The sequence below is a fragment of the Bufo bufo genome, chromosome 3 (assembly GCF_905171765.1).
Source record: "Bufo bufo chromosome 3, aBufBuf1.1, whole genome shotgun sequence".
NCBI classification, from domain to species: Eukaryota; Metazoa; Chordata; class Amphibia; order Anura; family Bufonidae; genus Bufo; species Bufo bufo.
Window position 1 is genome coordinate 193425174 of NC_053391.1, and position 18616 is coordinate 193443789.

Genomic DNA, 18616 nt, shown 5'->3' on the forward strand with positions numbered 1-18616 from the left:
TGGTTCGTGCGCAATTACATGCGGCCATAATTGCTCAAATTGGAACGATTATACAAAGGTTCATGCAATAATTAGTCTCTGGTTCAGGTTGACAAGTGATTAATAGTCTGCAATGTAAAGTATCAGCAATTCTCACGGACCTTGGCCGTAGTGAAAGCCAAGCCTAAATCCCCTCTGGCCAATCTTTGCTTTGGTGGCACATACAGTGGATATATAAAGTCTACACACCCCTGTTAAAATGTCAGGTCTCTGCTGTAAAAACAAAATGAGACAAAGATAAATCATTTGAGAACTTTTTCCACCTTTAATGTGACCTATAAACTGTACCACTGAATTGAAAAACAAACTGAAATCTTTTAGATGGAGGGAAGAAAACAAAAAGAACTAAAATAATGTGGCTGCATGAGTGTGCACACCCTCTTATAACTGGGGATGTAGCTGTGTTCAGAATTAAGCAATCACATTCAAAATCATATTAAATAGGAGTCAGCATACACCTGCCATCATTTACAGTGCCTCTGATTAACCCCAAATAAAGTTCTGCTGCTCTAGTTGGTCTTTCCTGAAATTTCCTTAGTCGCATCCCACAGCAAAAGCCATGGTCCACAGAGAGCTTCCAAAGCTTCAGAGGGATCTCATTGTTAAAAGGTATCAGTCAGGAGAAGGGTACAAAAGAATTTCCAAGGCATTAGATATACCATGGAACACAGTGAAGACAGTCATCATCAAGTGGAGAAAATATGGCACAACATTGACATTACCAAGAACTGGACGTCCCTCCAAAATTGATAAAAAAAACGAATAGAAAATTGGTCTGGGAGGCTACCAAGAGGCCTACAGCTACATTAAGGCTGAGTTCACACGGGCGTGACTGATTTGTTCAGGATGCGTCCCGGGTGTACTGCGGCAAACCCGCGCGAGTAGTTTCCCAATTGTAGTCAGTTTTGACTGTGATTGCTTTCCGTTTTTATCGCACGGGTGCAATGCGTTTTGCACGCGTGTGATAAAAACCTAAATGTGGTACTCAGACCCGAACTTCTTCACTGAAGTTCAGGTTTGGGTTCGGTGGTGTGTAGATGTAATTATTTTCCCTTATAACATGGTTATAAGGGAAAATAGCATTCTTTAATACAGAATGCTTAGTAGAAGGTCAATTGAGGGTTAAAAAATAAAAAAATATTAACTCGCCTCCTCCAATTGATCGCATAGCTGCCGGTCTCCTGTTCTTTCTTCAGGACCTGTCAAAGGACCTGTGGTGACGTCACTGAGATCATCACATGGTCCATCACCACGGTGATGGACCATGTGATTGTACCATGTGATGTGACGTCACCACAGGTCCTTTAGCCGGCAGCTCGTGATTAAAGAAGTAAGAAGAGATCAGCAACAACGCGATCAAGAGGAGGAGGTGAGTTAATTTTTTTAATATTTTTTAACCCTCAATTGACCTTCTACTAAGCATTCTGTATTAAAGAATGCTATTATTTTCCCTTATAACCATGTTATAAGGGAAAATAATACAGTGAATAGACTGTCATCTTAGCAACCATGCGTGAAAATCGCACCACGTCCGCACTTGCTTGCGGTTTTCACTCAGCCCCATTCACTTCTATGGGACCTGCGTTGCGTGATAAACGCACTATATAGAGCATGCTGCGATTTTCACGCAACGCATAAGTGATGCGTGAAAATCACCGCTCATGTGCACAGCCCCATAGAAATGAATGGGTCCGGATTCAGTGCGGATGCAATACGTTCACCTCCCGCATTGCACGCGCGCGGAAATCTCACCCGTGTGAACTCAGCCTAAAGGAGCTGCAGGAATATCTGGCAAGTACTGGCTGTGTGGTACATGTGACAACAATCTCCTGTATTCTTCATATGTCTGGGCTATGGGGTAGAGTGGCAAGATGAAAGCCTTTTCTTACGAAGAAAAACATCCAAGCCAGGCTACATTTTGCAATAACACATCTGAAGTCTCCCAAAAGCATGTGGGAAAAGGTGTTATGGTCTGATCAAACCAAGGTTGAACTTTTTGGCCATAATTCCAAAAGATATGTTTGGCCCAAAAACAACACTGCACATCACCAAAAGAACACCATAACCACAGTGAAGCATGGTGCCAAGGGGCTGTTTTTCTTCAGCTAGTTAGGCTAGAGGGAATTATGAACAGTTCCAAATACCAGTCAATATTGGCACAAAACCTTCAGGCTTCTGCTAGAAAGCTGAACATGAAGAGGAACTTCATCTTTCAGCATGACAACGACCCAAAGCATACATCCAAATCACCAAAGGAATGGCTTCACCAGAAGAAGATTAAAGTTTTGTAATGGCCCAGCCAGAGCCCAGACCTGAATCCGATTGAAAATCTGTGGGGTGATCTGAAGAGGGCTGTGCACAGGAGATGCCCTCGCAATCTGACAGATTTGGAGTGTTTTTGTAAAGAAGAGTGGGCAAATCTTGCCAAGTCAAAATGTGCCATGCTGATAGACTCATACCCAAAAAGACTGAGTGCTGTAATAAAATCAAAAGGTGCTTCAACAAAATATTCAACTTATGCAACCATTTTATTTTAATATTTTTTCTTCCCTCTACCTAAAAGATTTCAGTTTGTTTTTGAATTGAGTTGTACAGTTTATAAGTCACATTAAAGGTGGAAAAAGTTCTGAAATTATTTATTTGTCATTTTTACAGCACAGAAACCTGACATTTTAACAGGGGTGTGTAGACTTTTCATATCCGCTGTATGTAGCAGAGCCATGGGCACAGGGCATGTGTGAAGCTGCTGCCTTTCAGACTCCGTGTAGAAATAATGCTTGTTACCTCTCTGTACAGATGGAGTCCAGTGATGCATGGCAGAATTTTTTTTCCCTGACAGATTTATACGAAACCATTTCATATGGAGCATACTGTACAATAATCTCCTATGCACTTGTATTGCACTGCATCACAGATTTATACATCTCGAAGGCTGTCTGAAACAGTAATTGAGCCGAGGCCTGTAGTATGGTTGTTGTTTTTTTTCTTTTGCTGTAATGTTTGTTTAAAATGTCTTCCAGTTTTGTGTACACAGTACCTATGCAGATCTATGTGCATCAGGCTCAGGCTGGATGATGAATCTGGTGCAGGGATAGATACTTTCCTCCGACTCTATACCAACTATTGGTTGGCTTACTTTCGGACAGAATTTTTACATCACTGAAATTTTGGCACAAAATAGTGCATATGAGGCCTGCTCCTTCCAGTGAAGCCCCATCTATTTTTCCACTAAAGCCAGTTTCATAATGGAGTTTATCCGTTCCGGCAGGGGAATAGCCTGCCGGATCCGTACTACAGTGTGCACGTGTGCTGCTGGAAGTCTGCCCGGCCCCATTCACTATAATGAGGACCGTCCGTAGTTACGGCCGCAGCACAGCAAATATCCCGAGAGGCGGCTGGGAAAATACCGCTGCATGCAGCCTGCCGGAAAAGTGAAACGCCAGTGTGAAACTGGCCTAAACCATACCATGTCCAGTGTGCCCTGAAACCCTAGATGCCCATTTTGCGTCACTTTTTTTTAGACAGATGTTTGGTGCAGATACGTTCGTAAAGCTGGGCCATCCACGGAGACTACAGAGTTGCATTATACATAAATTCCAGCTTGCATATCTATGTCGGTGTGCGGGAGAGGAGATGCAGCTTGTGCAATGAAGCAATGGAAGGAAACGGGAATACCCACTGAATCCGCAGCTTCACAAGCAGAAGAATTACTGTAGAAGCAATGCATAAATCCATCAACAACATGGTGCCACTTGAGCCAGTCCACCTGGTGAGACTCGCTGTGCTCGGTTGTCTACATGTGCACTGGTCGGACATGAAGACCAGGAGACAAAACAACCAAAATAGCCATAGAAATGATATTTCCATATGTGTGCATATGTTCTTGTGAAAAGGTAATCTGTATTATGAACATTGTAATCTATAGAGTACATTCAATTTAGTTCAACCAGATACTATAAGGCCTCATCCACACGGCCGTAGTTTTGGTCCGCATCCGATCGGCGTTTTTTGCAGATCAGATGCGGAACCATTTATCTCAATGGGGCCGCAAAGATTACAGACAGCACACCGTATGCCGTTGGCATCCGTAACCCCATAAAAAAAATAGAACATGTCCCATTCTTGTCCGTTTTATGGTCAAGGATAGGACATTTCTGCAGGAGTCAAAAAAAAAAATGGCGACATGTAGACGGCCAGTGTCCTTTTTTTTTTTGCAGCACGCAAAATGGATACGGTCGTGTGCAGGAGGCCTAACTAAGACGATGAGAATTGCATATATTTTTAATTATGTTGGCCTGAACATTTGATAGCCTGTTCCCAAACCAAAGGCTGCATTTTGATGGACATATTGTACCCAGGTGTTTGACTTTTTCCATTCCCAGATCCTCTACAGTTCTACTGAAACTAACAGCATTGTATGGGTCTACAGTGCACATTGTATTCATTTAGACCCTTACTAATCCCTGACTGCCAGCCTTCTCTCTGTGACTCTGTACTAGAAGAACCTCCCACTGGACTCCTAAACATAGAAGGGGCAGGGATTTATATCAATCTGCTCAGCTCAGTTCCTGTGGATTGGGGATAACTTTTTATAACCAGAATACCCCTTTACATTTTATTCAGCAGGTTCTGTAGCATCTGGTTGGGCATTATGTTCTAGTTTTACATCCAGAATATGTAAAGGTGTTATGCCAAGTTTTCAAGTTCTCCCCTATCAACAGGTGGTAACTAAGTGATCGGTGGGGGTCCCGTTCCCCTGGCTGACTATGTGCCCAGCCTCTTCCTTCATTCTTTGTTGGGCCACCAGAGATAGCTGAGATCTGTCTATCTCTAGCAGTCCCATCGAGCATGAATGGAGCAGGAGAACGAATGGTCGGCCTGTGGGTCCATCCGGACAGGGGAAAGTGACCCTTGTTCTCGGGATTGGTGGGGGCCATTTAAACACACATATGGATGAGGCCTTACCTGTCATCCCATGAATGAACACTCAGAACTTGTACTGTCCATGTGTGGCACATAATGAGTTTAATCCGGATTGGATACATTAGTTACAGCAGTGGCACAAGACATTACTGCAAATTATATACAATTTAACATATGCACTACATCTCAAAAGAAGACAACAGGATTTAAGCTGCAAGAAAAAAAAAAGGTGATTATTATTTTTTTTTTTCCACGTCCTTTTGCTTTCTTTCTCACGAGAAGATCCGACATATAGTTTTCTTCTTAATTATTATACAGTACTTTTTGTATTGGTACAATATTGATTGCCTGGAAATTGCCTCGCTCACCAGTAATGCTCAATTAAAAAATAAAAAAAAAATATGGAAGCAATCGAGAGAACATTTTTTTTTTTGCCAAGACAACAAAGAGAATGGGCTCTGCCATATGTGAAAGTAACACACAGATGATGCTGTCAGGAAATGAAAAGCTCGGAAAAGACACAGAATAGAACAATTACACTGAAACATTGAAACGATTCTATCTCTTACACAGCTAGGTCACTTTTCTAGGGCCTATTTTAGGCCAAATCACACATATGTATCCACAAAATATTGGTTGGGAATGACTGCTCTTCATTCTGTGGGATATGGTATAACCTCCGAGAGACTAAGGAGACTGGCAGTGAACATGTTAATAAACTGCAGATACTGTTGTTGTTGTTTTTTTATTTTTTATTTTCCTGTCCCATGTATTATTCTGTCACGTTGCATTGTGGGACATGTACCGGTAGTGATTTTTTATTTTTTATTTTTCTTTTTTTTTTTAAATCTTTTTTTGTTGCTGTTTTTGCTTGTCAGGAAAGTCCAGTCTTTGGCTCTCAGTGTCTTTTCGCTGCTGGAGAAGTTACACATCAAGAGAAAGGAATGCTTCTTGTGCAAATTGTATCTCGTAACTCACACATAGGAACGAACAAGCGTGCTGCAGAGATTCCATTACCCTTCCTGGCAATGCACTCCCTGATAGGCAGCAAAGGGTAGATCAATGCTCCTCATTTCACACCTCAGCTTGACATTTCACGCTCAAGCAGTGGCAATTTGATTGTCGCATGATGCCCTGACGTACGTGAGCTACAATCTTAACATGAGAGAGAGACGGTACCAATTCACAAAGAAAAAAAAGCCGTGCCTCCCCACGGCATTTAACAAAAGTGAGGCCACGCTGAGGATGGTAGAAGGATTATGCGGCAGGGAGCCGACAGGTCATGTATTGTGCCAAAAAAACGGAGGTGATTAGGAGGTGATAGATGGTTTTTGATCTCCTGTTCATCGGCGGGATGTGGCTTGTCTATCTATGGATCTTGGAAACATTAATGGAAATGGTGATTTATAAAAGAGAGGGCAACAGAAAAAGGGGAGAGGGTGAAGGAACAATAGCAGATGAAGGTTGTTGGAGCATCAGTTCTGCTCACCCTTTAGTGCCCAACGCTTTAATAAATCAGCTGCTGCCGTCTCACCACCAGGGTGGGCCTAGCCCAGAACATTAACAGAGGATCCTCTGACAGGCCCCTAATAAACAGGACCTTTAAGGTCTCATATACACAGAGGGTGGGCCCTCAGAATAAATTCCTCAAGTGGGCCCAAGTGGCCTTTAAAGCTGTATAGTAATTACTGAACAAAAAAATGGGGTTTCTAGAGGCTTTTCCAAAATGGAATTCTCACTGGAGGTACATACAATTTAAAAAAAAAAATCATTTTTATTTCATAGTTGTACAGTATTCTTCATGGGTATATGGCAACCAACTAGATTCCATTCCTTTGAACTATACTGTATGTACCTCCAGTGTGGATTTGATTTCAGCAGCATCTCCAGAAACCCCAATTTTTTTTCAGTAATGACTGCAGTGGCATCATCCAATAAACCCTAACCTATCTAGTAAAAACATATTATAATACAAAATGTGTATAAGGCATCATGCACATGACCGTATTTTTGATCCAAACCTCATTTTTTGGGCACTGCATGCACACCCATTCATTTCTATGGGGCCTCAAAAAATGCGGACAGCACATGGATGTCCACATCCATGTGCTCGTTCCCCAAATTATAGAACATGTCCTATTTTTGTCTGTTTTGCAGACAAGAATAGGCATTTCTACAAAGATGTTGTGGCATGCACACAGCCGGTATTCATATTTTATGGCTCTACGGTTTGTGGGCTGCAAAATGGATACGGCCATGTGCTTGTAACCTTAAGTAAAGCTCTGTTCACATTATGCTCAAAGCCTATATTGGGCATAAAGCCCGGAAAAGCTCCTGGTGTATATGTCAAAAATATCTATCTAGCTCCATCCTCCTGACAGAGACCAAACAAGTGTTCTTCTGCCCCTGTCAAGGCCATATGCATTGCTACACCTTAGTAGACTATTCTATAATAAAAGCATACGGTAAAAAACATATACCACGCGGTAAATATTTTTAAAGTGGAAGCCTATTGTACTCAACTGTGTGGCTATAAAGAGGGATACATCAGGAGATCCGAGGAAGGCTCTAAACATAATGTGAACAGAGCCTATGCTCCACATCGGAGTTACTTTATTGACTCCAGCGTCCTAATATAAGGTTCTTTCCCATTAATGGGGCATTGAAGAGCCTTCAGTAGACTGAACACTACTGTTTATAGAGGCTACCATAGAAAGGGTTACATTCACTGACTGGGGATTTTGGTTTTAGCCCTCCATGTTCTCAGAATGCTCCTACAGATAAAGGGTACCTTTGGATAGTATAGCATTGGAAATCGGGAAGTATTTAAAGGGGTTTTCCTGGAATAATTACTTTTTATCTAATGCCTGCATCCTGCCTCCGTAAAAAAAATAAAAAAATCATACTGACCTGCTTCCTTCTGCTGAGGTTCTCCATGCTGCCTCCATGTTCCAGTCTCCACAGTGTTTACATACAGCTCTGCATGGTCATGGTCCCATGCTCCAATACAGCCAATAACTGACTTCAGCAGTGATGTGGCCATACGTAGCAGATCACCTCTGAAGCCAGTTATTGGCTGCAGCAGAGCATGTGACCATGTCCATGCAGAGCCAGATGTAAATATTGCGGGTACTGGTCTGGAACATGGACACAGCTGAGGCAGCATGGAGGACTGGAGCCACATGGAGCAGGTAATTGTGAATTTTCTGTTTACAGCAGAAGGCTGCAGACATTGGATAAAAAGTGATTATTCATGGAAAACCTCTTTAAGAATGGTTTACATATATTCATCTCCAGTCACCGGTGTAATTGCTGCTTCCTGGCCCCCTATGCAAAATCTGTAAAAGGTCTCCAAGCCAATCACATGATATTTGTAGTGATCATCTTCTCATAAGGGGCAGACCTTTTGGTCCCTCAGCCTCCAGGGCCCAGTTGTGACTACAGACTTTACATCACCTAAAGCTAAGCACCTGTACCCAATGATGACTTTCATTTCATTTCCTAGGATGTACAAGCAATACAGCATATTTTAATAAAGAAGCCCTGTCAAAAGCTAGACTTAGATGCCCTACCAAAACTATAGCAGATGCCCTAACAAAACTATAAGAAGATTAAGATGTAGCGTATGGCAGCAATCATAGCCTACTATAGAAAGGCTTTCTAGCAGAGGCAAAACTTGAATCTCCAGACACCTAAACCAGAACATTTAACAGGCTCCTCAAACTATCATTTACCCTACTAGTGTTCCTCTATGAAGCCACCTAAGTCTCCGGGATCTGAGCACACCTTCAACCTCTACACTTCCTATGGTTACACTACTGCTATCTCATGACAGTCTGTCTTCAAAGCGGTATTCTGATGAAAGACTTTTGTGACCTATTCTGTTGATAGGCTACTAGTATTTTAGTCGGAATACCCCTTTAAACATGTTACCTAATTATTTACTACTACTGATTTTGGGGCTTTTTCACCCTCCTTGCTGTCATCTCTTCGAGAAAAGTGACAGTAGAGGGGACATTGATCCTACACCAACTATGAGTGTAGGCCAATTCTGAAGCAAAACTGTTTATCGTTGTATGTGCGGAACAATAAATGGCTGACATCCAGGAAGAGTTCCATGCAAAAAAATGAATATATGCAACAAGTGAGATAACTGTCGGTGGAAAGAACTTAAAATGAATGGAAAGCAAGGTAGATGATTCCACCAACGTTCAAGTAATAAGTGTCCCTCCATCATACAGGCCTCCTACAAAACATGGCTCTCCATACATTTTATCTTGAGAAAAAGAACTGAATTCTTTGCTTGGATTCGGTTTTTTGGAGATGAATTTGCTCTTGTAAACATAATGCATTGACAACAGAACTAATGCTAGAGCAGGTTTTACCACTGTGAACAGCTCAACACCTACATTGCATCAATCCTTGACACGACTTTATAACACACACATATACTTGTCCATTACTGACACGTCTGTGGTCAAAACGACTGACCTGAGCTTTGTTTCTCCATATAGTTCTTGTGGCTTCCATTCTTAACAGAGGCCACAATGCTACTAAGTACAGGCAGAGTGTGGTTTGTTGTACCGTACATGCTGGAAGGGTGTACAAGGTGATGGGTCATTTCAACCCTTACTGTGCTGATGGGTTTTCTTCCCTTTTTTATGCCCTGTGAATGAAAATGATCCATGCCCATTAGAAATTATCAGCAGTGCTAGCCATTGAATGAGAGGACTAAGCTCCAAGGTGCTCCTCACAGTATTAAGGAGCATCTTACATGTAACCGAACCTAGGAACCCTGTCTTTACGTGAAAGTAAACTGATGCCTGCATTGGCAGTATGGAAGGAAGAATACACTAGTGTACCTGGACCTAAGCTTTACTAAGATATATATATCTTAGTATATATATATCTCCTATAACAGCACACTGCTGCACCACGATCAGTCTGAGTAACACCTGAGGTGCGGAGCCACAATAGATCTATGTGAAAACACCAAGGAATGGTTACAGTATATACACTGAACTAAAGATCCATATTACTCCAAATTAAGAAAATGCATGTCTACTGCAGGGTCCTCAAGTCATTGAGATCTGATGGGATGTGGGATGATCCCCTATCATGTACTTCTCTTAACTTTTTTTTTTTTACAGAACCTGCAACTTCTTCTGTATTAAAAGAAATCATAAAGCATAAAATAAACGGTGGTGTGTAAACTAAATGCTGCTATCAAAAAGATTTTCATTGTTTTGTTTTTTTTTGCTTTTTTATGATGTCTTATTTTTTTCATCACAGACATAATACCTGACAACATCACAGTCTGCACTGCTTGGACTTTAAAGGCTAATACAAAAATGCTCTAAGAATTAAGAACATCAGCTAGGGAAGATGAGTGTGTGTGTGCTCGCATCTACAATGTGCCCGTCCTGAAATGTGCTAGGAGCTGTTCTGTTCTCTGAACAGTTCAATGTCCACTCTCACAGGAAATGCAGGAAAATAAAATTTTCTTTGACCGGTTCTCCCCAAACCCCACCCCAGCCCATCAAGTCCAACCTTTTATCAGAAACACAAAACGGTGTCATTTTGGTTTCTTGCAGATTCTCTTACAAGAAGAAAATTGCATCGGTTTTTCCCTGTTCCCCTTTGACGACCTTCGAAAATTAATCCTTGTCAAACCTTTATTTTTGATTTTTTTTTTATGTAAGTTGAGTCATTTCTTCATGAATAAATATTATCCACCGAAAACCTTAAAAAAAGGTGTTTAGACACAGTGTTGTCAATTTGCTTTTCGTGTTAACTCCTTTACTTGCCATGAAACTTCCTAGCAGCCAACATCCAAAAATATACATAACCCTATAGGCATGAGTATAGGCGTCTATGTATATAGCCAGTGCTCCTTCGTGAGTTTTCCATGATGGTAAATGGCAAGTTTAGCAGAAGCTTGTCACTTCTTCACTGCTAATTCCACTATTTTGCAGCAAAAAAGGACACGACACGGCAGCCTCAATATACTACGCTAGTTACAGTGTCTTACAACGCGGAAACTTTTACAATGTTGCTGGCACTGTGAATGTTTGTGGTGCGTCCAGGCGCGCTGGCAGGTCGGTTCTCGCCTTCTGGTGTCAAAGCTGGGGGGGTTGGGATGCTAATGATGGCCGTTGTGATCTGTGCAGATTTGCAGTTTGATCTTAAGCCGTCGTCTGACTTCGAGTTCAGGCTGGATCGACTGCAAGACAGAAAATATTTCAGTAAGAAAACAGGCTGAAAGTGTTAAGACTGTTGCTACTGTCTCCTGATACTTTCTCCTGTTTTGGGCAATAGTAAGGTACTGTATTTGAAGTGCTTGAAGAGTCTCTCCTACAGAGCCACGATGGTTGCATTTCAAGAATGCCGACAGAGCTGCCACGCTTCTAGGAGGCATGCTGAGGATTTACCGTTACTTGATTTTGGACTCAATTTCTTTTTTAAAGCAGGCAAAGTACTATTATTTTAGCTTTTTTGCTTTATACTATAGATATTTTTCATTAACCAAAAATTGGGCATATCACAAGTAGTGTTGAGCGAATCGAACTCCACAAATTCGATCGGAATTTCAGGAAAAATTTGATTTGTTGCAAAGCTGAATTTCCTCATGCTTCGTGGTAGTGAATTGATTTTCCCTGAATGGCGGTAAAAAATAATAAAAAAAATCATGCTTACCTCCATTCGAACACAAAGATTGAAGATCTTGCGCTGTGACGTATGACGTCTCCACGTCGGCCGATTTAGCGCTAGATATTCAATCAAGATGGGGGTACCCGAGTTTTAGCAATTAAATGGATGAGGGTAATAACTAAGATTTTACTAATTTTTTTAATTTTTTTACCGTACATTGTGTTATTAAAGTCAGATGCCGCGATCACCTATGAACGTGGCATCCGAGGGGCTATTGCGCCACCCCCCGTCATTGCACCCACTACTTACAAAGAAATGCGCTCTGTGACAAACTACTTTGAAGCAGCCAAATCGAATTTTTGAATACATCGCTCATCACTAATTGCAGGTAAATGCTATACAAATGCTGCAAATCGAGGATCTGCAAAATACAAGTGCAGTCCATGTAGCATCTGCATTTTTGCGCACCCATTAACTCATTAACTTCTATGGGTCCACGGTCTGCATTTTAGAGACAATTATAGGACATGTTCTATCCTTTTGTGGAAAGGACATATGGATGCGGAAAGCACACTGATCATCTGTGTGCTTTCCATATCCGTATGTCCGTTCTGCAAAAAGATAGATTTTGTCTGCACAATGCAGACCACGGACCCATTGAAAACAATGGGTCCACCAATAAAATGCGAACAAACCGTATACGTATTTTACGGATCTGCGAATTGCGGACCTTAAAACGTACATGGTTGTGCGCATGGGGCCTAATAGGGAATGTTTAATTTGTTGTAATAGACTAAAGCTGGCCATACATTTTAGATAATTGTTACCCAACAGCTCTTTGGCCAACAGCTATCTGTCTCAACCCCTCCTATACACATGCATGCTCGGCTTGACCAAGTATACATGTGTTTTGAATTGGGAGATGAAAGTAATTCACTTCAATATACCTCTGGCAGCAGTTTATCTCTCCAAGAACAAAATGATTGGGCATGTTAAAATCCAACAGCCCAATCCTTTTCTGCCCTAACATCTGCCACTGGGGAAGAGTCAGGCTGCCCTGAAGGTCGGTCAGGCTTGGCTAGAATTAAAGGGGTTGTCCCATTTTGACGTTTCCATGACAAGATGGAGTATTCTGGGAGTTACAGAAGTAGGGTTCTGCTATGCTGTTCGCTTTGCTTCCATTCAGTACAATGGAAGTTACAGCAGAACGCTGGACCCCTCTGCTGTTTCCCTAAGCCCGGGTACCTGGGGTGGGTACTTAGTGCTATCTCACTGTGGAAACAGAAAAATAAGACAACCCCTTTAATGTGTATGAGCGGCTTATGCTCACATCACATATTCTTACTGTTCGGCATATACTGTGCATCTCCATAGGCTACGTTTGGCATATTTTTGCAAGTTTACGCCTGGATAACATTTTTTACTTACCAAAATGCATAGGAAACTGATACAGTGTACAGAGATGAAAAGTGACCAAATCAATATGTATACAAGGACATTAATGACAGGTAATGACTAGCTAAATTATTCTCTTTCTGTCTCTCGGCATTCCCAGCAGACAGCCATTGTTTTTTAATGATAGAGAACCTGATAGAGCTGAGTCTGGTAAACAGTGAAAATGACGCAATGATTATGTTCCTCCTCTCCCTTCACTCTCCCTGCAGTCTCCCTTCACTCTCCCTGCACTCTCCCTGAACTCTCCCTCTCCAATATTCTTCTGTTAATCATTTTCAGCAACACTGTCCCTAGTGCATGAGCGCTTACCCCGTCTCTCCCTAAGCTCAGCTCACAGAACAATGGCAGAGACCGCGCAGAATGAGGGTTTTATAAGGCTGTAACATCACAGGGGACGGTTATCTGCAGATTGGCTAGCTGCACAGCATTATGGAGGATATTGCGCTCCCCTGCTTGTGTCCTATACACTAAGTCTCGCTTTCTAACATGTGCAGCCGCCATTTTAGGAAAACGGATTCATTAACATGAAGCGCAAGGAAATTCAGATTCATTTAGAATCAAAGTTTTACTAAACTTCGCTCAACACTACTTACTGCATAAGAACATGTACGGCTCTTTCAGCACGGAGTCATGTAGCGTCTGCATACAGCACGCTCCGTCTTTCCCTAAAACCTATAGAGTATTTCTAGGGGAGAATAGAGACTTGTGTAACATGTTATGATTTTTTTTTGTTGAATTCATGTGGCAATCGGTGAGGGTGTACAGACACCCCTAGGATCAAGGAGCTCAGGATACATCCAAACAGGTCAGTATCAAAATTTCAGCACTGCAAAAATGTAAAGCCTTCATCTTTATTGGTCCATTTTAAAATAAATTAGTCTGTACATCTAGCTTATGCTATGAGTAAGCTGCTCGAAATGCGTAAGCTGGATGTACTGACTGATATATTTTTTAACGGACCATTAAAGATGAAGACTTTTCATTTCTGGAGTGCTGGAATTTTCCTACTTAACTGTTTGGATGTAGCAAGCACCACCACTCAAGAAATGAGGCCTTTCCTTGTGTCCATGAACATGCTGGGTCCTCCAGAGTGAAGGAACCTCTCTGTAGTCACTCTCTGTTCTATTTCCTGTTCCTAAGGCTACATTCACACGTCAGTATTTTTCTACATTCCGATTTTCGGTCCGTTTTTTGCGGATCCGTTGTTCCTGAAAATGTTTCCGTATGTCATCCGTTTTTTGCGGATCCGCAAAAAACGGAAACGTGAAAACTCAAATCCGTGAGTATATTCTAACACAGAGGCGTTCCCATGGTGATGGGGACGCTTCTAGTTAGAATATACTGAGAACTGTGTACATGACTGCCCCCTGCTGCCTGGCAGCACCCGATCTCTTACAGGGGGCTGTGATCCGCACAATTATTGTGCGAATCATAGCCCCCTGTGAGAGATCAGGTGCTGCCAGGCAGGAGGGGGCAGACCCCCTCCCTCCCCTGTATTAAATGTGACTAGTGCGGCCCCCCCCTATATATTCATTGGTGGCCAGTGCGGATGTGACCAGTGCGGCCTCACCTCTTCCCCCCCCCCCCCCCCATCATTGGTGGCCAGTGCGGATTCCCAGTATTAATAAATGTGCCCAGTGCGGCCTCACCTCTCCCCCCCCCCCCCCATCATTGGTGGCCAGTGCGGATTCCCAGTATTAATAAATGTGCCCAGTGCGGCCTCACCTCTTCCCCCCCCCCCATCATTGGTGGCAGCGGAGAGTTCCGATCGGAGTCCCAGTTTAAATCGCTGGGGCTCCGATCGGTTACCATGGCAGCCAAGACGCTATTGCAGTCTTGGCTGCCATGGTTACTTAGCAATAAATACAAGCATTATACTTACCTGCGACTGCGAGCTGCGATGTGTGTCCGGCCGGGAGCTCCTCCTACTGGTAAGTGAAAGGTCTGTGCGGCGCATTGCTTTTAGCACAGACCTGTCTCTTATAGGGGGCTATGATATGCACAATTAACCCCTCAGGCGCAGCACCTGAGGGGTTAATTGTGCAGATCACAGCCCCCTGTAAGAGATCGGGTGCTGCCAGGCAGCAGGGGGCAGTCATGTACACCGTTCTCAGTATATTCTAACTAGAAGCGTCCCCATCACCATGGGAACGCCTCTGTGTTAGAATATACTGTCGGATCTGAGTTTTTCACGAAGTGAAAAATCTGATCTGTAGAAAACTTACTGGGAATCCGCACTGCCGCACTGGCCACCAATGAATATAGAGGGAGGGGGCCGCACTGGTCACATTTAATACTGGGGAGGAAGCCTAATTTCCAGGAACGGAATCCGCATAAAACGGATGACATACGTAATGACATACGAATGTCTTCCGTTTTTTGCGGATCCATTGACTTTGTATTGGTCCAGGATCCGATTTTTGCGGAAAAGAATAGGACATGTTTTATATTTTTTCGGACATGCGGAACGGAACAACGGAAACGGACAGCACACATTTTTTCCAGGACCCATTGAAAATGAATGGGTCCAGATCTGGTCCAGATCTGTTCCTGAAAAAACGAAACAGATCAGGAAAGAAAAAACGGACGTGTGAATGGACCGTAAATGAGGAACTTCCCTCTATTCACTGAGAATACCCTAATAGAGAATTAGAAAATAGTTTTTCTAAACCAGACACCGCTTTAATAATGCTATATGGTAACAGTCCCATATCCCTAGTCCTGTTCTCATGGTACAACTAGCACGTTTTCTTAATCTTTTCTCCATTTCTTTCATCCTCATCAGAGCAGATGATTCATTCATGTGGCCACACATAGCAGATTATGCTGTTATGTGGCTGCTTCTTGGCAATGTCTTCATCATGAAAATGAAGTTTCCTCCTAATTAATTTTTGTTTCAGGCCAGGTGGTTGTCTGAATGCCAGAACTGGGGGTTGGTGCAAGCTTTCTATCAGCTCGTCCTTAGCAGCAACAGGTTGCAGCTCTTTTTAGGTTGCTTATATCATCTAGGGCCAGTATAGTGGAGACCAACATATATTTTCTCTATTTAATCAGCATATGAACATCAGGTAGGTAGGCCAATCCAAGCTTATAGTGCTGAGAGGTTCACAGGGGAACGGCATAGAAATGAAAATTACTGCCGTTCTACAAGAAGATTGCTCATCATTCTGATATGAGCTTTTTAGGGAATCACTTTTTATGTAATTCCATAAAATTACAGATATTATTGGGGTCACAATAGGGGGGCATTATTAATACTGGGGACAAAATTACTACTGGGGGCATTATTTTTAATGGGTGGCACTATAGGGAGGAATTATTACTACTGGCGGCACTATAGGGAACATTATTAATACTGGAGCTGCTATGGGGCATTATTATTGTTGGAGGCACTCTAGGGGGAATTATTACTACTAGGGCACTACAGGTGCATTATTATTACTAGAATTCACTCTGGAGGCATCACTACTTCTAGAGGAAATATGGGGGCTTTATGACTACTGGGGCACTACAGAGGGGCTTTATTTCTAATGCCACTCTGGGCGAGTAGGGTAATATAGTATTAGTAATATTACTACTAGGGCCACTATAGGGGGCATTATTAGAGCACTGTAGGAAAACACTGTGACCATTGGGGGCACTCTACTTGGCAAAATTATATTTTGTAGGGTAATAGAATTCTTAGGAGAGAACTATTATTAGTAGTATTAATATAATATGGCACTATTCCTTCTGCTATATAGTATTTGAGGGCATTGGGGAGCACAGTGTGCACAGTATTGGGGATAGCATCAGAATTAGAAGTCCTCCATGTCTCCCACCATTACACTTAGCGGGGTTGTTTCCCCCTCTTCCACCGAAGTGGAGTTCACCCCTACAGCTGGCCCTTCGGACTCAGGTTCATAGGGTTCTGGTCTCCCCCCTGAGCTGGGCCACTCTGCTAGGGTTACCCCTGTCTCACGGGTATCAGTCACTCTCATAACCGACCACAGTGTCGGGAAGCCCGGGAAGTCTCTCCCTATTATAAGTTCATAATGTAGGTTGGTTGCGACAGCCACCTTGTGGGTCCACCTGCCGGAAACCGTGGACAGAGTCACCATAGCAGTAGGGTAGTCTTTTAAGTCCCCATGTATACACATGGCTCCGACCTTATGGCCAGTGTACTCAGCAAAGCTTACCAGGGTCACCAGACTCCCTGAGTCCAACAGAGCCACCACTGGAGTGTCTCCCAACTCCACCTGGCACAGGTGGTTCAGCGACTCCGGAGCACCCACTGCACACAGTTTCCTGGCATACAATGATTAACAGAAGCCATAGTTCGTGTCCATGGGTGATGTGGACAGTCAGCTCGAACATGGCCAGGCTCCCGACACCGCCAGCAGATTATTGGAGCGGGGTCCACAGCGGTTACATCCCGGGGAGGTTTGGTGGGCACCAGTCGCCGGGTCCGGGGTGGAGAGTTACGGGATTTAACTGCCCCCCTCCCAAAAGAACCCCCCTGCAAGTTCCGGGTCGCCTCATAGCTCTCCACCAAGTCGACCATCTCAAGCGCATTACCTGGAGAGACCTGGCCAATCCATTGCTGGAGAGGGGGTGGCAGAGCCCTCCGGAACATATCTGCTAACAACCGGTCCAGCATAGTAGTGGGGCTCAGCACGTCAGACTGTAGCCACTTTTGCAAAAGGTTGAGCAGGTTATACAGGGAGTGCAGAATTATTAGGCAAGTTGTATTTTTGAGGATTAATTTTATTATTGAACAACAACCATGTTCTCAATGAACCCAAAAATTGGAAGTAGTTTTTAGTTTGTTTTTAGTTTTAGCTATTTTAGGGGGATATCTGTGTGTGCAGGTGACTATTACTGTGCATAATTATTAGGCAACTTAACAAAAAACAAATATATACCCATTTCAATTATTTATTTTTTACCAGTGAAACCAATATAACATCTCAACATTCACAAATATACATTTCTGACATTCAAAAACAAAACAAAAACAAATCAATGACCAATATAGCCACCTTTGTTTGCAAGGACACTCAAAAGCCTGCCATCCATGGATTCTGTCAGTGTTTTGATCTGTTCACCATCAACATTGCGTGCAGCAGCAACCACAGCCTCCCAGACACTGTTCAGAGAGGTGTACTGTTTTCCCTCCTTGTAAATCTCACATTTGATGATGGACCACAGGTTCTCAATGGGGTTCAGATCAGGTGAACAAGGAGGCCATGTCATTAGATTTTCTTCTTTTATACCCTTTCTTGCCAGCCACGCTGTGGAGTACTTGGACGCGTGTGATGGAGCATTGTCCTGCATGAAAATCATGTTTTTCTTGAAGGATGCAGACTTCTTCCTGTACCACTGCTTGAAGAAGGTGTCTTCAAGAAACTGTCAGTAGGACTGGGAGTTGAGCTTGACTCCATCCTCAACCGGAAAAGGCCCCACAAGCTCATCTTTGATGATACCAGCCCAAACCAGTACTCCACCTCCACCTTGCTGGTGTCTGAGTCGGACTGGAGCTCTATGCCCTTTACCAATCCAGCCACGG

At 43.0% G+C, this 18616-nt stretch overlaps 1 protein-coding gene across 2 annotated transcripts in view; it reads right to left on the reverse strand.

Moving 5' to 3' along the window:
• Window positions 1–10989: 10989 nt before the first annotated feature.
• KCND3 (potassium voltage-gated channel subfamily D member 3) overlaps window positions 10990–18616 on the reverse strand; it is a 421590-nt gene continuing 413963 nt past the window's right edge. For both annotated transcript variants that reach the window (XM_040423873.1, XM_040423874.1), the window contains one exon: window positions 10990–11185. In XM_040423873.1, the coding sequence (XP_040279807.1) occupies window positions 10990–11185 (196 nt within the window). The remainder of the gene's footprint in view (window positions 11186–18616) is intronic.